We start from the raw sequence: 15,933 nt of genomic DNA, 5'->3' as shown, positions 1-15,933 counted from the left end.
AAAATGATAACTTAGTAAACTTAGTCCCTTGATCCAGAATACTAAATCTAAATCAATTACCTTAATTTCTCGTGTATAATGCATGTACTGGCAGAATTTGTGAAATATTGTTGTGTTTTTTTTTTTTTAATACAACTGGTGACTGAACAACAACCATCATTAATTTCTTTATGGTTGTTTTGTTTAATGATCATGCTTTTCTGAATTGCTTGAAAGTTTAATTTGAATCCCATTAAAATAACATTAAATGTGTTTCACCTGGTCCTTCATGTTTTCTTGAAAGAATTGTACACATCCTAAAAATTCTGCCTGGTTAATCAAACATATGAGCACAACTGTGTGTTGTCTCATTTACTAAATAAAAGTAGGGCTGTGAATTTCAAAATAAGAGCAAGCAAATAAAAAGAATTACGTGTTCAAATAAAGTACTTAACTTCAAAATAAATATTTGAAAATACTAACAAAAGTAAAATCAGTCATTGTAAAAACCCATTATACATGGGGAGAAGGGTTTTCCAGAATTTTTAGGTCAACTTTGAGGGTGCGCATTGTACACAAGAAATTACCGTAGTTGAACCTGCAACACAGTCGTTAGATTAGGCTTGAGATAAATCCCGTATTTCCATCGTATCATACACAGTGGGTACGGAAGGTTTTCAGACCCCCTTAAACTTTTCACTCTCTGTTATATTTGTTAAATATAACTGTCATTTGTTAAAATTATCCATCCACCCATCCATTTTCTACCGCTTATCCGAGGTCGGGTCGCAGGGGCAGTAGCTTTAGCAGGGACGCCCAGACTTCCCTCTCCCCAGCCACTACTCTTCCGAGGGGATCCCGAGTCGTTCCCAGGCCAGCCGAAAGACGTAGTCTCTCCAGCGTGTCCTGGGTCGTCCCCGGGGTCTCCTCCCAGTGGGACGTGCCCGGAACACCTCACTAGGGAGGCGTCCGAATCAGATGCCACAGCCACCTCATCTGGCTCTTCTCGATGTGGAGGAGCAGTGGCTCTACTCTGAGATCCTCCGAGATGACCGAGATTCTCACCCCATCTCTAAGGGAGAGCCCGGACACCCTGCGGAGGAAACTCATTTCAGCCGCTTGTATCCGGGATCTTGTTCTTTCGGTCACGACCCACAGCTCGTTACCATACGTGAGTGTAGGAATATAGATGGACCGGTAAATTGAGACATGAGAAAGTTTCGGCTAAGCTTTTTCTTTACCATAACGGACCGATACAAAGTCCGCATCACTGGAGACGCTGCACCGATCCGCCTGTCGATCTCCCGTTCCATTCTTCCCTCACTCGTGAACAAGACCCCAAGATACTTGAACTCCTCCACTTGGGGCAGGATCTCATCCCCGACCTGGAGAAGGCACGCCACCCTTCTCCGACTGAGGACCATGGTCTCAGATTTGGAGGTGCTGATTCTCATCCCAGCCACTTCACACTCGGCTGCGAACTGCTCCAGTGAGAGTTGGAGATCACGGCTTTATAAAGCCAACAGAACCACATCATCTGCAAAAAAGCAGAAATGTAATACAGAGGCCACCAAACCGGACCCCCTCTACGTCTCGGCTGCGCCTTGAAATTCTGTCCATAAAAGTTATGAACCGAATCGGTGACAAATGGCAGCCTTGGCGGAGTCCAACCCTCACTGGGAACGAGTCCGACTTACTGCTGGATATGCGGACCAAACTCTGACTTCGGTCGTACAGGGACAGAACAGCCCGTATCAGGGGGTTCGGTACCCCATACTCCCAAAGCACCCCCTACAGGACTCCCCGAGGGACACAGTCGAATGCCTTCTCCAAGTCCACAAAACACATGTAGACTGGTTGGGCGAACTCCCATGCACCCTCGAGGACCCTGCCGAGGGTGTAGAGCTGGTCCACTGTTCCACGGCCAGGACGAAAACCACACTGCTCCTCCTGGATCTGAGATTCAACTTCCTGATGGACCCTCCTCTCCAGCACCCCTGAATAGACCTTACCAGGGAAGCTGAAGAGTGTGATCCCCCTGTAGTTGGAACACATCCTCTGGTCCCCCCCAGTCTGCCAATCCAGAGGCACTGTCCCCAATGTCCACGTGATGTTACAAAGGCGTGTCAACCAGGGCAGCCCCACAACATCCAGATCCTTTAGGAACTCCGGGGGAAGCTCATCCACCCCTGGGGCCTTGCCACCGAGGAGCTTTTTAACCACCTTGGTGACCTCAACCCCAGAGATGGGAGAGCCCGCCTCAGAGAACCCAGACTCTGCTTACTCATGGGAAGGCGTGTCTGTGGAATTGACGAGGTCTTCGAAGTATACTCCTCACCGACTGACAACATCCCGAGTCGATGTCAGCAGCGCCCCATCCCCACTATACACAGTGTTGATGGTGCACTGCTTCGCCCTTCTGAGACGCCGGAGGGTGGACCAGAATTTCCTCGAAGCCGTCCGGAAGTCTGGTCCATGGCCTCACCAAACTCCTCCCATACATAAGAGTCTTTGCTTCAGCGACCACCAAAGCTGCATTCCGCTTGGCTAGCCGGTACCCATCAGCTGCCTCAGGAGTCCCATAGGCCAAAAAGGCCAGATAGGACTCCTCCTTCAGCTTGACGGCATCGCTCACCGTTGGTGTCCACCAACGGGTTCGGGGATTGCCGTCACGGTAGGTACCGACCACCTTACAGCCACAGCTCCGATTGGCCGCCTCAGCAATGGAGGTGCAGAACATGATCCACTCGGACTCGATGTCCCCCACCTCCCCGGGAACTTGAGCAAAGTTCTGTCGGAGGTGGGAGTTGAAACTCCTCCTGACAGGGGATTCCGCCAGACGTTCCCAGCAGACCCTCACGATACGTTTGGGCCTGCCAGGTCGGACCGGCATCTTTCCCCACGATCGGAGTCAACTCACCACCAGGTGGTGATCAGTTGACAGCTCAGCCCCTCTCTTCACCAGAGTGTCCAAGACATGCGGCCGCAAGTCACACGACCATAAAGTCGATCATCGAACAGCGACCTAGGGTGTCCTGGTGCCAAGTGCACGTGTGGACACCCTTATGCTTGAACATGGTGTTCATTATGGACAATCCGTGATGAGCCCAAGCTGTGTGTGGAGGCGAGTCCGACTATATCTAGTCGGACCATCTCGACCTCAAACACCAGCTCCTTTCCTACCAGAGAGGTGACATTCCACACCCCGAGAGCCATCTTCTGTAGCCGGGCATCGGATCGCCAAGGTACCTGCCTTCGGCCACCGCCCAGCTCTCACTGCACCCGACCCCTATGGCCCCTGTGCACGGCCAGGCCCCATGGGTGCAGGCCCGGCCACCAGGCGCTCGCCTTCGAGCCCCACCTCCAGGCCTGGCCCCGGGGACCCGCGTCGGGGCAAGGGAAAACTGAGTCCATAGTTTTTCGTCATCATAAGGGGTCTTTGAACCGTGCTTTGTCTGGTCCTTCATCTAGGACCTGTATATCATGGGTGACCCTGCCAGGGGCATAAAGCCCCAGACAGCTTAACTCCTAGGATCATTGGGACACACAAACCCCTCCACCACGATAAGGTGACGGCTTCCAGGAGGGGTTGTTAAAATCATTTAAGTTATTTTTTTTCTCATTAATGTACACACAGTACCCCATATTGACAGAAAGAAAATTTGTTGAAATTTTTGCTGATTTATTAAAAAAGAAAAACTGAAATATCACACAGCCATAAGTATTCAGACCCTTTGCTGTGACACTCATATATTTAACTCGGGTGCTGTCCATTTCTTCTGATCATCCTTAAGATGGTGCTACACCTTCATTGGAGTCCAGCTGTGTTTGATTATACTGATTGGACTTGATTAGGAAGGCCACACCCCTGTCTATATAAGACCTTACAGCTCACAGTGCATGTCAGACCAAATGAGAATCATGCTCAGAGACAGAATTGTGGCAAGGCACAGATCTGGCCAAGGATACAAAAAAAAATCCTGCTGCACTTAAGGTTCCAAAGAGTACAGTGGCCTCCATAATACTGAAATGAAAGACGTTTGGGACAATCAGAACCCTTCCTAGAGCTGGCCATCCGGCCAAACTGAGCAATTGGGGGAGAGGTAAAGAAGAACCCAAAGATCACAGTGGCTGAGCTCCAGAGATGCAGTCGGGAGATGGGCGAAAGTTCTAGAAAGTCAACCATCCCTGCAGCCCTCCACCAGTGGGGGCTTTATGGCAGAGTAGCTCTCCTCAGTGCAAGACACATGAAAGCCTGCATGGAGTTTGCTAAAAAACACCTGAAGGACTCCAAGATGGTGAGAAATAAGATTTTCTGGTCTAGTGAGCCCAAGATAGAAATTGTTGGCCTTAATTCTAAGTGGCATGTGTGGAGAAAACCAGGCATTGCTCATCACCTGTCCAATACAGTCCCAACAGTGAAGCATGGTGGTGGCAGCATCATATTGTGGGTGTGTTTTTCCGCTGCAGGTGCAGGGAGACTGGTTGCAATCGAAAAAAAAGATGAATGCGGCCAAGTACAGGGATATCCTGGACGAAAACCTTGTCCAGAGTGCTCCTCAGACTGGGTCGAAGGTTCACCTTCAAAAAAGACAATGACTCTTAGCACACAGCTAAAATACAGAAGGAGTGGCTTCAGAACAATTTCGTGACTGTTTTTGAATGGCCCGGACAAAGCCCTGACTTAAACCCAATTGAGCATCTCTGGAAAGATCTGAAAATGGCTGCCCACCAACGTTCACCACCCAACCTGATAGAACTGGAGAGGATCTGCATGGAGGAATGGTAGATGATCCCCAAGTCCAAGTGTGAAAAACTTGTTGCATCATTCCCAAAAAGACTCATGGCTGTATTAGCTCAAAAGGGTGCTTCTACTTAATACTGAGCAAGGGACTGAATACTTGTGGCTGTGTGATATTTCAGTTTTTCTTTTTTAATAAATCTGCAAAAATTACAGCAATTCCGTTTTTTTTCTGTCAATATGGGGTGCTGTGTGTACATTAATGTGGGAAAAAATTAACTTAAATGATTTTAGCAAATGGCTACAATATAAAAAAAGGGTGAAAAATTTAAGGGGTCTGAATACTTTCCGTACCCACTGTTATATCTTGTCTATCCTAAACATCCTTCTACTGTAATATGTTGAAGATACAATCACACAAACAGCATACACTGTAAATAATTTAAGTAAAATTGAAGACCTGAAAGGCTCATCTCCAACTCAGTATCTCTCTCGAGACTGCCAGCACTGTTGACAATATTCATAAGGTGGATGGCAGTCCAAGCAAAGGGCATGCGGTATCGACCAAGGCGTTGGCAGAATTGCTCAGACTGACTGCGGAGTTTCTCCAATTTTTCTTTATTCTACAAAAAAAGAGAGCTGACTCATCATATCAACAGCTACTTTCCCAGAAATTCTTTTTTTTGTTGTTGGTTAAATCATGCATTGAGCAGTTCATACTGTTATCATACATAATCTAAATTTGTTGTATACAGAATACAATTATAATCTGCATAACATATATGCCCCGATTTTCACATGTACCTTGGTAGCATCAGATTCTTTGAAGACCATATAGGGTTCAGCACACTCCCCAATATCTCCTTGCTGCAGGACCTTCTCTAACTGAAGGGAAAACAGTTTCAGTGCAGCAAGGAATGATCATAAAACTGCTGATTGAATTGAGAATACTGTAAGAATTGAGAATATGGTGTCATAAATTCATAACTGGCTGACCTTGATTACCAGGAAGACATCCTGAGAGGGATAGGTGATGGAGAATATGGCAGAGCGTGCTAACGTAGAAATAGCTGCAGTCTGAATGTGTGGACGCAACATTGCCTTTGTCTGCTCGGAATTCAGGTCAAAGAAAAAGTTCTCTGATATCTGTAAAATATATAAAATAAATTATTATCCATCCATCCATTTTCAACACCGCTTATCCTGGTTAGGGCTGCGGGGCGCTGGAGCCTATCCCAGCTGACTTCGGGCAAAGGCGGACTACACCCTGAACTGGTTGCCAGCCAGTTACAGGGCACACACAGGCACGGACAACCATTTGCACTCACATTCACACCGTCACCAAGTAGGAAATGAACCCACGCTGCCCGCACCAAAGTCAGGCGAGTGTACCACTATTCCATCAGTGACCCATAAATTATTATAATAATTTTTTTTTCTTTTACTGCCGGTAAAGAAAATATGGAATAATGTAATAAATGATGTAACTGTTTTTCTACTTTAAATGCCCCCTTTCATAATGGACATTAAATTGTTTTAAGTGAAATGTATATTTAGCAAGGTCACTGCTTCCCTCTACTGTTTATCATTATTACATTTAGTATCAAATTATAAAGCATTCCTGTATGCCCCCAAGAGCTTTTCTTGTAGGCCTACAGGAATGCTTGCTATTTTTGTAGTTCAATCCTAGAATAACCCTTGGGCTTCCCAAGTTTGATGACATTTCAGTATTGGCCTAATTTTTCAACTCTATCTGATGAAAGAATATCACTTACCTTTTTCTTTTCCTTGACATCATATAAAGCCAAACTAGCAAATATGGGTTCAATTTCGATTTCAAACCTACAGTGGAAGACAAAAAAAGTGATTCAGCAAACACAACGTTAAAGGAAATGTTTTTTTGCTGGAAAAGTCTTCCCACCACATACTTCAAGGACAAGCACTTGACAAGTAGTCTCTGGCCAAAATGTTCTTTGGGAACTTCAGGCACACAGTGCCGCTCAATGGGGTCTTCCTAGAGAAGAAGTACATAAACACAACATTATGAACAATAATAATATTTAAAAATCCTAGATGTACATCATTCCATACATCCATGCATCCATCCATCTATTTTCCATGCCGCTTATCCTCACTAGGTTCGCGGGAGTGCTGGAGCCTATCCCAGCTATCTTCGGGCAGGAGGCGGGTTACACCCTGAACTGGTTGCCAGCCAATCACAGGGCACATATAAACAAACAACCATTCACATTCACACCTACGGGCAATTTAGAGTTTTCAATGAACCTACCATGCATGTTTTTGGGATGTGGGAGGAAACCGGAGTGCGCGGAGAAAACCCACGCAGGCACGGGGAGTACATGCAAACTCCACATAGGTGGCGCCGGGATTTGAACCCCGGTCCTCAGAACTGTGAGGCAGACGCTCTAACCAGTCGCCCACCATGCCACCCCATGCCACCTCATGCCATACAAACAAACAGAAATATGTATTTGCTGAATTGGACTCATTACATTTTTATAATATACAGTATCTGTGACAGCACAAAATTGTGAAGGCTTATACAGATGTTTGCACCTTCTGACAATTTACAACCCAAGTGAGCTAGGTCATTGGTCACTCATAGACATTCCTGTTGACACCACAGCAGATAGTCTAGTAGCCCAATACAACATGGCACCATCCCTCTATCTCGATTCCCTTGCCTGTATCACTGATGCTTGTGTGTGCAGCAGTGGCCAGGATAAAAGGTAAAATAATGCTCTAGAGGAGAAATACTGCTGCATGGAGGTATGTAGGGGTACACTGTCTATGGTACTGCCTCATGGGGTCCTCAGTTGCCGTTGTGTAGCACTTGCTGCACCACGGCACTGGGGGCCTGAGGCCACGGCCTGTAATCTGGTTGTGCTGCAGACGGCTCCTTGAGTGGTTTCCTGACCTGGATGCGCTATACCAGGGGTGGGCAAACTACGGCCGTGGGCCACATCCGGCCCGTTGATCATTTCAATCCAGCCCGCCAAAGATTGGTACAGAATCCCCCAAATCATATAAAAATCATGACTACATCAATTGACCTTGTCCTGTAATGCCGAGTGGTTCCACCAGGTTGTGCTGTAAAGCCCAGTGGTTCCACCAGGTTGTCCTGGAATGCCCAGTGGTTCCACCAGGTAGCACAGTAGGTACAGTGCTACATTGACTTGACTTTGGCTGTTCTGTTTTTACTCTGCTACTGCTCTGAACCCTTCTTCAACCATGAGTGGGCCAAAGAAAAGAATAGTCGAGAGTGAGTGCCGAGTGTTTAATATAGAATGAACTACTAAATACTTGTTCACAAGTCCTGTCAAAGGCTGTATGTCTAATTTGTTAAGAAACCAATGCCGTTTTAGAGGAATATAACATCAGGTGTCACTTTTCTACCAAGCATGCTGATTATGCTAACAGCCAATCAACGCAGGAACTGATGGCTACGGCTCAGCGGTTAAAATCAGCTTGCAGGTTCAGCAGAACACCTTCATCTGGCAAACTGCCATCCAAGATTCAGTCACACACGACCCTGAAACAGCGCCACGGGAGCTGCAGAAAGAACTGATCTCCAATGTGACACTGTCTTAAAAGAGAAGAACTCTCAAACTGGATGAGTTTTATGCTTCATTAAGCACAGACAAATTTCCAAAAATCCAGAAGATGGCACAGAGGATGCTGGTGATGTTTGGCTCTACCTGTGTGTGTGAACAGACTTTTAGTGTGATGAACACCAACAAAACATCCTCCAGATCCCAGCTGAGTGATGAACACCTCAGATGTGTTCTGAGAATTGCCATGACAAAACTAACACCAGACTTTGATGCACTGGCAAAAAAAGGTGATCAACAAAACAACACTGTTGCCATTAAAGGTAAATCTAAGTATTAACACTACAATACCTTTTTTTTTTTTTTTAATGTAAGGATCTGGTTTTGGCTTGGCCCGCCTGTCAAATTTCAAAAGTCAATGTGGCCCCCTGAACCAAAACGTTCTATACCCAGCCTCGGGTCCTTAGGTCATTACATTATTTTTAACCTGTATGTTTGTGCGTGTGTGTGTGTCTTTCTGGACGAGTGGCGGAAGGGGGTGATTTTAATGCATGTAAAGCACTTTGAGTTGCATCGATCTATAAAAAGTGCTGTATAAATAAAGTTGGATTGATTTATTGATTGACTGATTGATCGACCGATTGATTGATTCTAGACCTCATCAAGAGCTGGGTGCAGAGCAAAGAGTTCCCGATGGCGGTTGGTCTTGCGTTGATCCTCATTGTGTCTGTCAATCTCTTCATTGGGGGCACGATCAAGAAGATGGGGGAGGAGGGAGTCAGGGAGGGAATTCTTCAAGTCAAAGATGCTGCAAGCCCAGCTTCCCCGCGGGGTGTCATCAATGGACATTGAACGCCGCTTTAGGTCATCCTACAACGACAACAAAACTGTTTATTACATCCCCAATTCCAATGAAGTTGGGACATTGTGTTAAACATACATAAAAACAGAATACAATGATTTGCAAATCATGTTCGACCTATATTTAATTGAATACACTACAAAGACAATATATTTAATGTTCAAACTGATAAACTTGATTGTTTTAAGCAAATAATCATTAACTTAGAATTTTATGGCTGCAACACATTCCAAAAAAAGCTGGGACAGGGTCATGTTTATCACTGTGTTACATCACCTTTTCTTTTAACAACATTCAATACACGTTTGGGAACTGAGGACACATTCTTGCTTGATGTACAGCTTCATTCAACAGTCCGGGGTCTCCGTTGTCGTATTTTCCGCTTCATAATGCACCACATATTTTCAATGGGAGACAGGTCTGGACTGCAGGCAGGCCAGTCTAGTATCTGCACCCTTTTACTACGAAGCACGTGCAGAATGTGGCTTGGCATTGTCTTGCTGAAATAAGCAGGGAGTCCATGAAAAAGACGTTGCTTGGATGGCAACTTATGTTTCTCCAAAACCTGTATGTACCTTTCAGCATTAATGGTGTCTTCACAGATGTGTAAGTTACCCATGCCATTGGCACTAACACAGCCCCATACCATCACAGATGCTGGCTTTTGAACTTTGCGTCCATAACAGTCCGGATGGTTCTTTTCCTCTTTGGCCCGGAGGACACGACGTCCACAATTTCCAAAAACAATTTGAATTGTGGACTCGTCGGACCACAGAACACTTTTCCACTTTGCATCAGTCCATCTTAGATGAGCTCTGCGAGCCCAGAGAAGCCGGCAGCGTTTCTGGGTGTTGTTGATAAATGGCTTTTGCTTTGCATAGTAGAGTTTCAAGTTGCACTTACGGATCTAGCGCCGAACTGTATTTACTGACATTGGTTTTCTGAAGTCTTCCTGAGCCCATGTGGTGATATTCTTCATTGATGTCGGTTTTTGATGCAGTGCCCCCTGAGAGATCAAAGGTCACGGGCATTCAATGTTGGTTTTCGGCCTTGCCGCTTACATGCAGTGATTTCTCCAGATTCTCTGAACCTTTTGATGATATTATAGACCGTAGATGATGAAATCCCTAAATTCCTTGCAATTGTACGTTGAGGAACATCAACCTTAAACTGTTCGACTATTTCCTCACACACTTGTTCACAAAGAGGTGAATCTTGCCCCATCTTTACTTGTGAATGACTGAGGAATTCAGGGAAGCTCCTTTTATACCCAATCATGGCACCCACCTGCTCCCAATTAGCCTGTTGACCTGTGGTATGTTCCAAACAGGTGTTTGATGAGCATTCCTCAACTTTCTCAGTCTGTTTTGCCACCTGTCCCAGTTTTTTTGGAACGTGTTGCAGCCATAAAATTCTAAGTTAATGATTATTTGCTAAAAACAATAAAGTTTATCAGTTTGAACGTTAAATATCTTGTCTTTGTAGTTTATTCAATTAAATATAGGTTGAACATGATTTGCAAATCATTGTAGTCTGTTTTTATTTATGTTTAACACAACGTCCTAACTTCATTGGAATTGGGGTTCTACTACAAATGTCATGGTCAAGATTTGTGGGTGAGCATAACATAATATCCACAGGTCTTAACTTCATAAAATACTGCACTTGAAATATTGCAGCATTTAGTAGAATTGCAACTTATATAATACACTGTTAATGCCCATATTTGTACCTGGTCATCTTGGTAGCTGCTGCTGTCCGGTAATTCATCAGCCTCAAACACTTGTTTGGGCAAGCCCTTCTGGCGCTCCTTTTGTTTATCTAATGAATTAGGGTTAAAACCTGTGCCAAGTTTGTGGTACCTGAAAGTAACATGACATTTAGTACAAGACTTGATTTTTGTTCCGTGTAGCTGTTGTGTTTATTTAAAATTACAGTAATTTCTCGTGTATAATGCACACCCATGTATAATACGCACCCCAAAAGTCGACCTCAAAACTCTGGAAAACCCTTCTACTGATGTATAATGCATTTTTACAATGCATGATATTGCTTCTACCCATATGATCAAAACTAAGTATTATCTCTATTTAGTTCGGTTTTTTTCAAATAAGTATTCTGAAGTTAAGTACTTTATTTGAACATGTAATACTTTCTTTTTTTATTGACTTGCTCTTATTTTGAAATTCACAGCCCTACTTTTATTTAGTAAATTAGAAAACACAGTTGTGCTCATATGTTTGATTACCCAGGCAGAATTTGTAAGATGGGTACAATTCTTTAAAGAAAACACGACGGACCAGCCGAAACACATTTTATTTTATTTTATTTTATTGGGATTCAAATTAAACAGTCAAGCATTTCAGAAAAAGCATTATCATTAAACAAAACATAACCATAAAGAAATTAATTATGGTTGTTGTTCAGTCATCAGTCATTTTTAAAAAAAAATAAAAAATTCTGCCAGGGTATGTAAACTTATGAGCACAACTGTACATATTATGCAGTCAGTAATACGTACCCCTGTCATATTGGAATGAAAGTGTAGGCTACACCGTTTTCATAACCACTAGGTAGCGGTGGTATATTAGAATGAAAGTGTACACCTTTCTCATATCCTCTAGATGGCGGAATACATTTATAAAATGTGAAAGTTTTTTCCATTTTCCCCTATACCCATGTATAATGCGCACTATTGACTTTGGACAATTTTTTGGGGTAAAAAATGTGCTTTACACTCGAGAAATCATGGTACTTTTACAAAAAGAAGTCTTACTTTCTGTTGACTATGGCCCAGTCCTCTGTGTAAGATCTGGCACAGTCTCTCACATGACGGTCAGTGTCCCTGAAAGTAAATACAGTACAAAGACGTTAAAGTTTATGTTAAACATAATCAGTCTCTGCTTATTGTATATTGCAGACCTTATTGGAGTCAGAATTTCGTAATGATACAGTAAAATAACCATGAAAGCTCCACGAGTCAAATACACGGAGAAATATTAAGTTATTTTTGTATTTGCTATGCATTTTAATTGATCAATACAGTATTCTGTACTCACTCTGGTGGAGCAAAAAGGGATGGAATTGTTTGAGATTAAAAGAGAGAATGATGAAGCAGAGTATAAAACTAATTGTCTTAAAATGTTTATAGTTGAAACTGAATGGGAAAGTCCTGTGAAAATGCAAACACAAATGGAGATACATGCAATTTAAAAAGAACATTAAATATATGTTACGATGTAGACGTATATGGAATATGCTTTCAAGCTACATTTTGAAAGGGCAGTATTACCATAATAATGTTCAAACATAACTCATCAATTAATCCATCCATCCATTTCCTATCGTGCTTGTCTTCATTAGTGTCATTGGTGAGCTGGAGCCTATCCCAGCTGACTTCGAGCGACAGGCCGGGTACACCCTGGACTTGTCGTCAACCAATCACAGGGCACAAACAAACAGCAAAAAACAATTTGCACTCACACTCACACCTATCAACAATTTAGATTCTTCAATGAACCTAACCTGCATCTTCTTTGAAAATGGGAAGAAACTGGAGTATCCCAAACATTAAAATATGTGCCAGTTGTCAGCTAATGCTGATAACGCTGTTGACTAACGTTAGTTTGTGCTCACAGTGGAACTCTGCTTACCTTTTGGCTTCGACATGATAGTGCTTCAAGGCTCAAATTCAGTGGTCTAGCATCACAGTTTGTTAAAATTTGCATTTTGCGCCTAAAAAACACATTGAAAAGCAAAACTGCGAATCAGTTTTACACGGAGATGGTCGCGGACGCAAGCAGGGCCTTATGTGACAATGTGCTTAAATCACTGATGCGTGGGAAGTAGAATACGGAACTGCAACTATTCATTTGAAGGAGTGGTAACAGAGCAGGAAGATGTGACACGATGTCGAATTGAGAAGACAAAACGGCAAATGTGTGAAATGCAAGGCGAGCACCCGCTAGTTGTAACACGGCCCTCTCTCCCTACCGAAGACACCAAATATGACGGCATGTCGTGGGACCCGAAGGACGAAGGTGAAATTAACATATCGCAAGTAAGATTAACATTAGTCTACCTTACTAACATAACGTTAGTGCTGTGGCGCGTCTCTATTAATTAAGAGTACTGTCGAATGTGTGGCTTGTTTATTACGAACAGATATGAATGGGTAGATACGCCAGCGCAATGTAGCAGACCAGCCAACCGACGTGCCTATATGGCGGCCATGTTGGGGAGGTTGACATTCCCATCGAAGGCAATGCATGGATACTGATTAAGTCGTAACTTGCTTATTCCTCAACCGATTTTCATGAGGGTTACCGTTTTGTCAATTCCAAAGTGTATACTTTGGGGGGGGGGGAAAGCAACAACAACATTTACATGTGAAAGGGACTCCCAGTTCCCATGTCGTAATTGTACATTTTACGCAACTGTATGCAGCACATTGTACCAGCATCCTTGGTTTTTTGGTTTTCTTGACATCAATACATATAGAACCCGCTGACGACTTTGACCTCCCTAGCTTAGTGTCACCGTCGGCACCGAGCTCCGAATGGCCGAGTCGTAACTACCAATACATATCTGTGATTACAAAGGTGACAAGTACAGGCAGCCGTGGCCCAATGGTGGGCAGCCGTGGCCCAATGGTTAAGATCATCGCCTGCCACCGTGGGGGACCTAGGTTCAAAACCCCGACTGGACCATCCGCCAACATCCCCCGGACTCACGGCTGTGGTGTCCTTGAGCAAGACATTGATACCCAGAAATGCTCCCCGGGCGCTTCAGCTGCCCCCTGCTCCAGTGTGTTCCACTAACATGTGTATGTGTTCACTGTGATGGGTTAAATGCAGAGAACAAATTTCATGTGCATGCATGCATGTTCATGACAATAAAAGATGATTCTTCTTCTTCTATTCTTCTTCTACAGTATAACACACCATAAAAGTACATATAGGGTGCTTTTTGCTCAGTGTAGTCACTGTGTCACATATGGGCAATCTGATGATCTGTAAGTGGCAAAACTTGGAGTGAACTTGGTGAACAATGGGACAAATGTGGCCAAAGAGGAATCAGAGTAAAATGGGTCATGTACCCAAACATAGGAGGGTTTTGGTGAAGTCAGATGAAGGAAATATTAGTTTTCTCTTGAAGTTTCTTCATTTTCATTTCAACAAACTAAACACTTCCACAACTTGTTGTAGTACAAAGAATATTTGTCTTATTCCTAGTCAGCTGGTACAGTATTAACGCCACAAAATGCTAAAATGCTAGCTGCTTCAGTGAAGATGCAGAGGCTGTTAGAGGTTTTTATAAATTAATGCCTGTTTTATGCACAATATGAATTTAAGAAATACAAACTTTTGATTCTATAAAAAAGGAAATCAATTAGTTGTACGTTATTAAGTGAAACATGTTATTTTCTCTTTTGTATTCATAACTGCTCTTTAACCAAGCGAAAAACACTCGATTGTTTGATAGAATTCTCAGTAGGATACTCGAACACTAAACTATTAATTAGCTGCAGCTCTACATTAAACTCCCCCGTTATATTATCGTATTTTTATTGTTTAATAAAACATTTGCTTGCGGTCCCTGTGCAATTAACCTGCAAAAAAAATGCTCCTCATAATTAGAAAGTTGCTCCACAAATGAAGAAATGATCATCAAAACTGCTCCTCAAAGAAAAAAAATATATTTCGAGCCTTGGTGTTTCCAAGTAGTTACCAAGCTACCAAGTCAGAAGCGAAAAACTCTGTGTAGGGGCAATATCATGTAAATTATTATTGTCACATGCCACAGTCAGGCAAAACTCAACAGCTTGTTCACAGGTACATTTTCCAAAATAGACAGCTAAAAGATTTATTTAGTTTAATTTCACACTTGATGAGTGGGCAGGCACTCCAGAGACCTATTGACTATTAACTAACCTAACAATATGTATGTATCCAAACAATTAGGTCAATGTACACTATATTGCCAAAAGTATTCAGTCACCCACCTTGACTCTCATATGAATTTAAGTGACATTCCGTTCCTAATCCAGGGCAGGCCAGTTAAATTCATCCACACCAGACTATTAATTCATGTCATCCATGTCTTTTATTTATGGACCTTGCTTGGTGCATAGGTTGGAAGAGGAAGAGGACAGCTCCAAACTGTTCCCACAAAGTTGGGAGCATGGAATTGTCCGAAATCTCTTGGAATCCTGAAGCATTCAGAGTACCTTTCACTGGAACTAAGGGGCCAAGCCCAGCTCCTGACAAACAACCGCACACCAAACCTTACACTTGGCAAAATGCAGTCAGACAAGTACCGTTCTTCTGGCAACCACCAAACCTAGACTCGTCCATCAGACTGCCAGATGGAAAAGTGTGATTCGTCACACACCACTGCTGTGGAGTCCCATGGCAGCGTGCTTTACACCAGTGGTTCCGACGTGATGCATTGCACTTGGTGATGTATGCTGTGGATGCAGCTGCTTAGCCATGGAAACCCATTCCAAGAAGCTCTCTGTGCAATTTTCTTGAGCTAATCTGAAGGCCACATGAAGTTTGGAGGTCTGTAGCGATTGACTCAGCAGAAAGTTGGCGACCTCTTCGCCTCAGCATCTGCAGATCCTGCTCCGTCAGTTTACGAGGCCTATCATTTCATGGCTGAATTGCTGTCGTTCCCAAATGCTTCTACTTTGCTGTTTTAATACAGTTGAGAGTTGACTGCAACATTTAGGAGCAAGGAAATTTCACGGCTGGACTTGTTGCACAGGTGCGATCCTA

The 15,933-nt window shown here is 43.5% G+C and overlaps 1 protein-coding gene and 1 long non-coding RNA gene across 26 annotated transcripts in view; one reads left to right on the top strand and one right to left on the bottom strand.

Moving 5' to 3' along the window:
• The window catches only part of dock7 (dedicator of cytokinesis 7), a 96,004-nt gene that overhangs the window by 72,245 nt on the left and 7,826 nt on the right, over positions 1 to 15,933 (bottom strand). For all 25 annotated transcript variants that reach the window (XR_009789456.1, XR_009789457.1, XR_009789458.1 and 22 more), the window contains exons 4-11: positions 11,931 to 11,999; positions 10,887 to 11,016; positions 8,950 to 9,162; positions 6,649 to 6,734; positions 6,496 to 6,562; positions 5,717 to 5,866; positions 5,525 to 5,605; positions 5,181 to 5,343 (exon numbers count right to left, since the gene is read on the bottom strand). Coding sequence is in view for 22 of the 25 variants with exons in the window: in XM_061780069.1 (XP_061636053.1) it covers positions 5,181 to 5,343; positions 5,525 to 5,605; positions 5,717 to 5,866; positions 6,496 to 6,562; positions 6,649 to 6,734; positions 8,950 to 9,162; positions 10,887 to 11,016; positions 11,931 to 11,999 (959 nt within the window). In the remaining 3 variants the exon portion in view is untranslated. The remainder of the gene's footprint in view (positions 1 to 5,180; positions 5,344 to 5,524; positions 5,606 to 5,716; positions 5,867 to 6,495; positions 6,563 to 6,648; positions 6,735 to 8,949; positions 9,163 to 10,886; positions 11,017 to 11,930; positions 12,000 to 15,933) is intronic.
• LOC133481111 (uncharacterized) lies at positions 12,818 to 14,066 on the top strand. Its single transcript, XR_009789460.1, has 2 exons — positions 12,818 to 13,214; positions 13,756 to 14,066. It is a non-coding gene; the product is annotated as an uncharacterized LOC133481111 (long non-coding RNA).

Source organism: Phyllopteryx taeniolatus, chromosome 7, assembly GCF_024500385.1.
Source record: "Phyllopteryx taeniolatus isolate TA_2022b chromosome 7, UOR_Ptae_1.2, whole genome shotgun sequence".
Taxonomy (NCBI): Eukaryota; Metazoa; Chordata; class Actinopteri; order Syngnathiformes; family Syngnathidae; genus Phyllopteryx; species Phyllopteryx taeniolatus.
The sequence above is the reverse complement of the archived record's forward strand: the minus strand, read 5'-3'. Positions and strand labels throughout refer to the sequence as shown.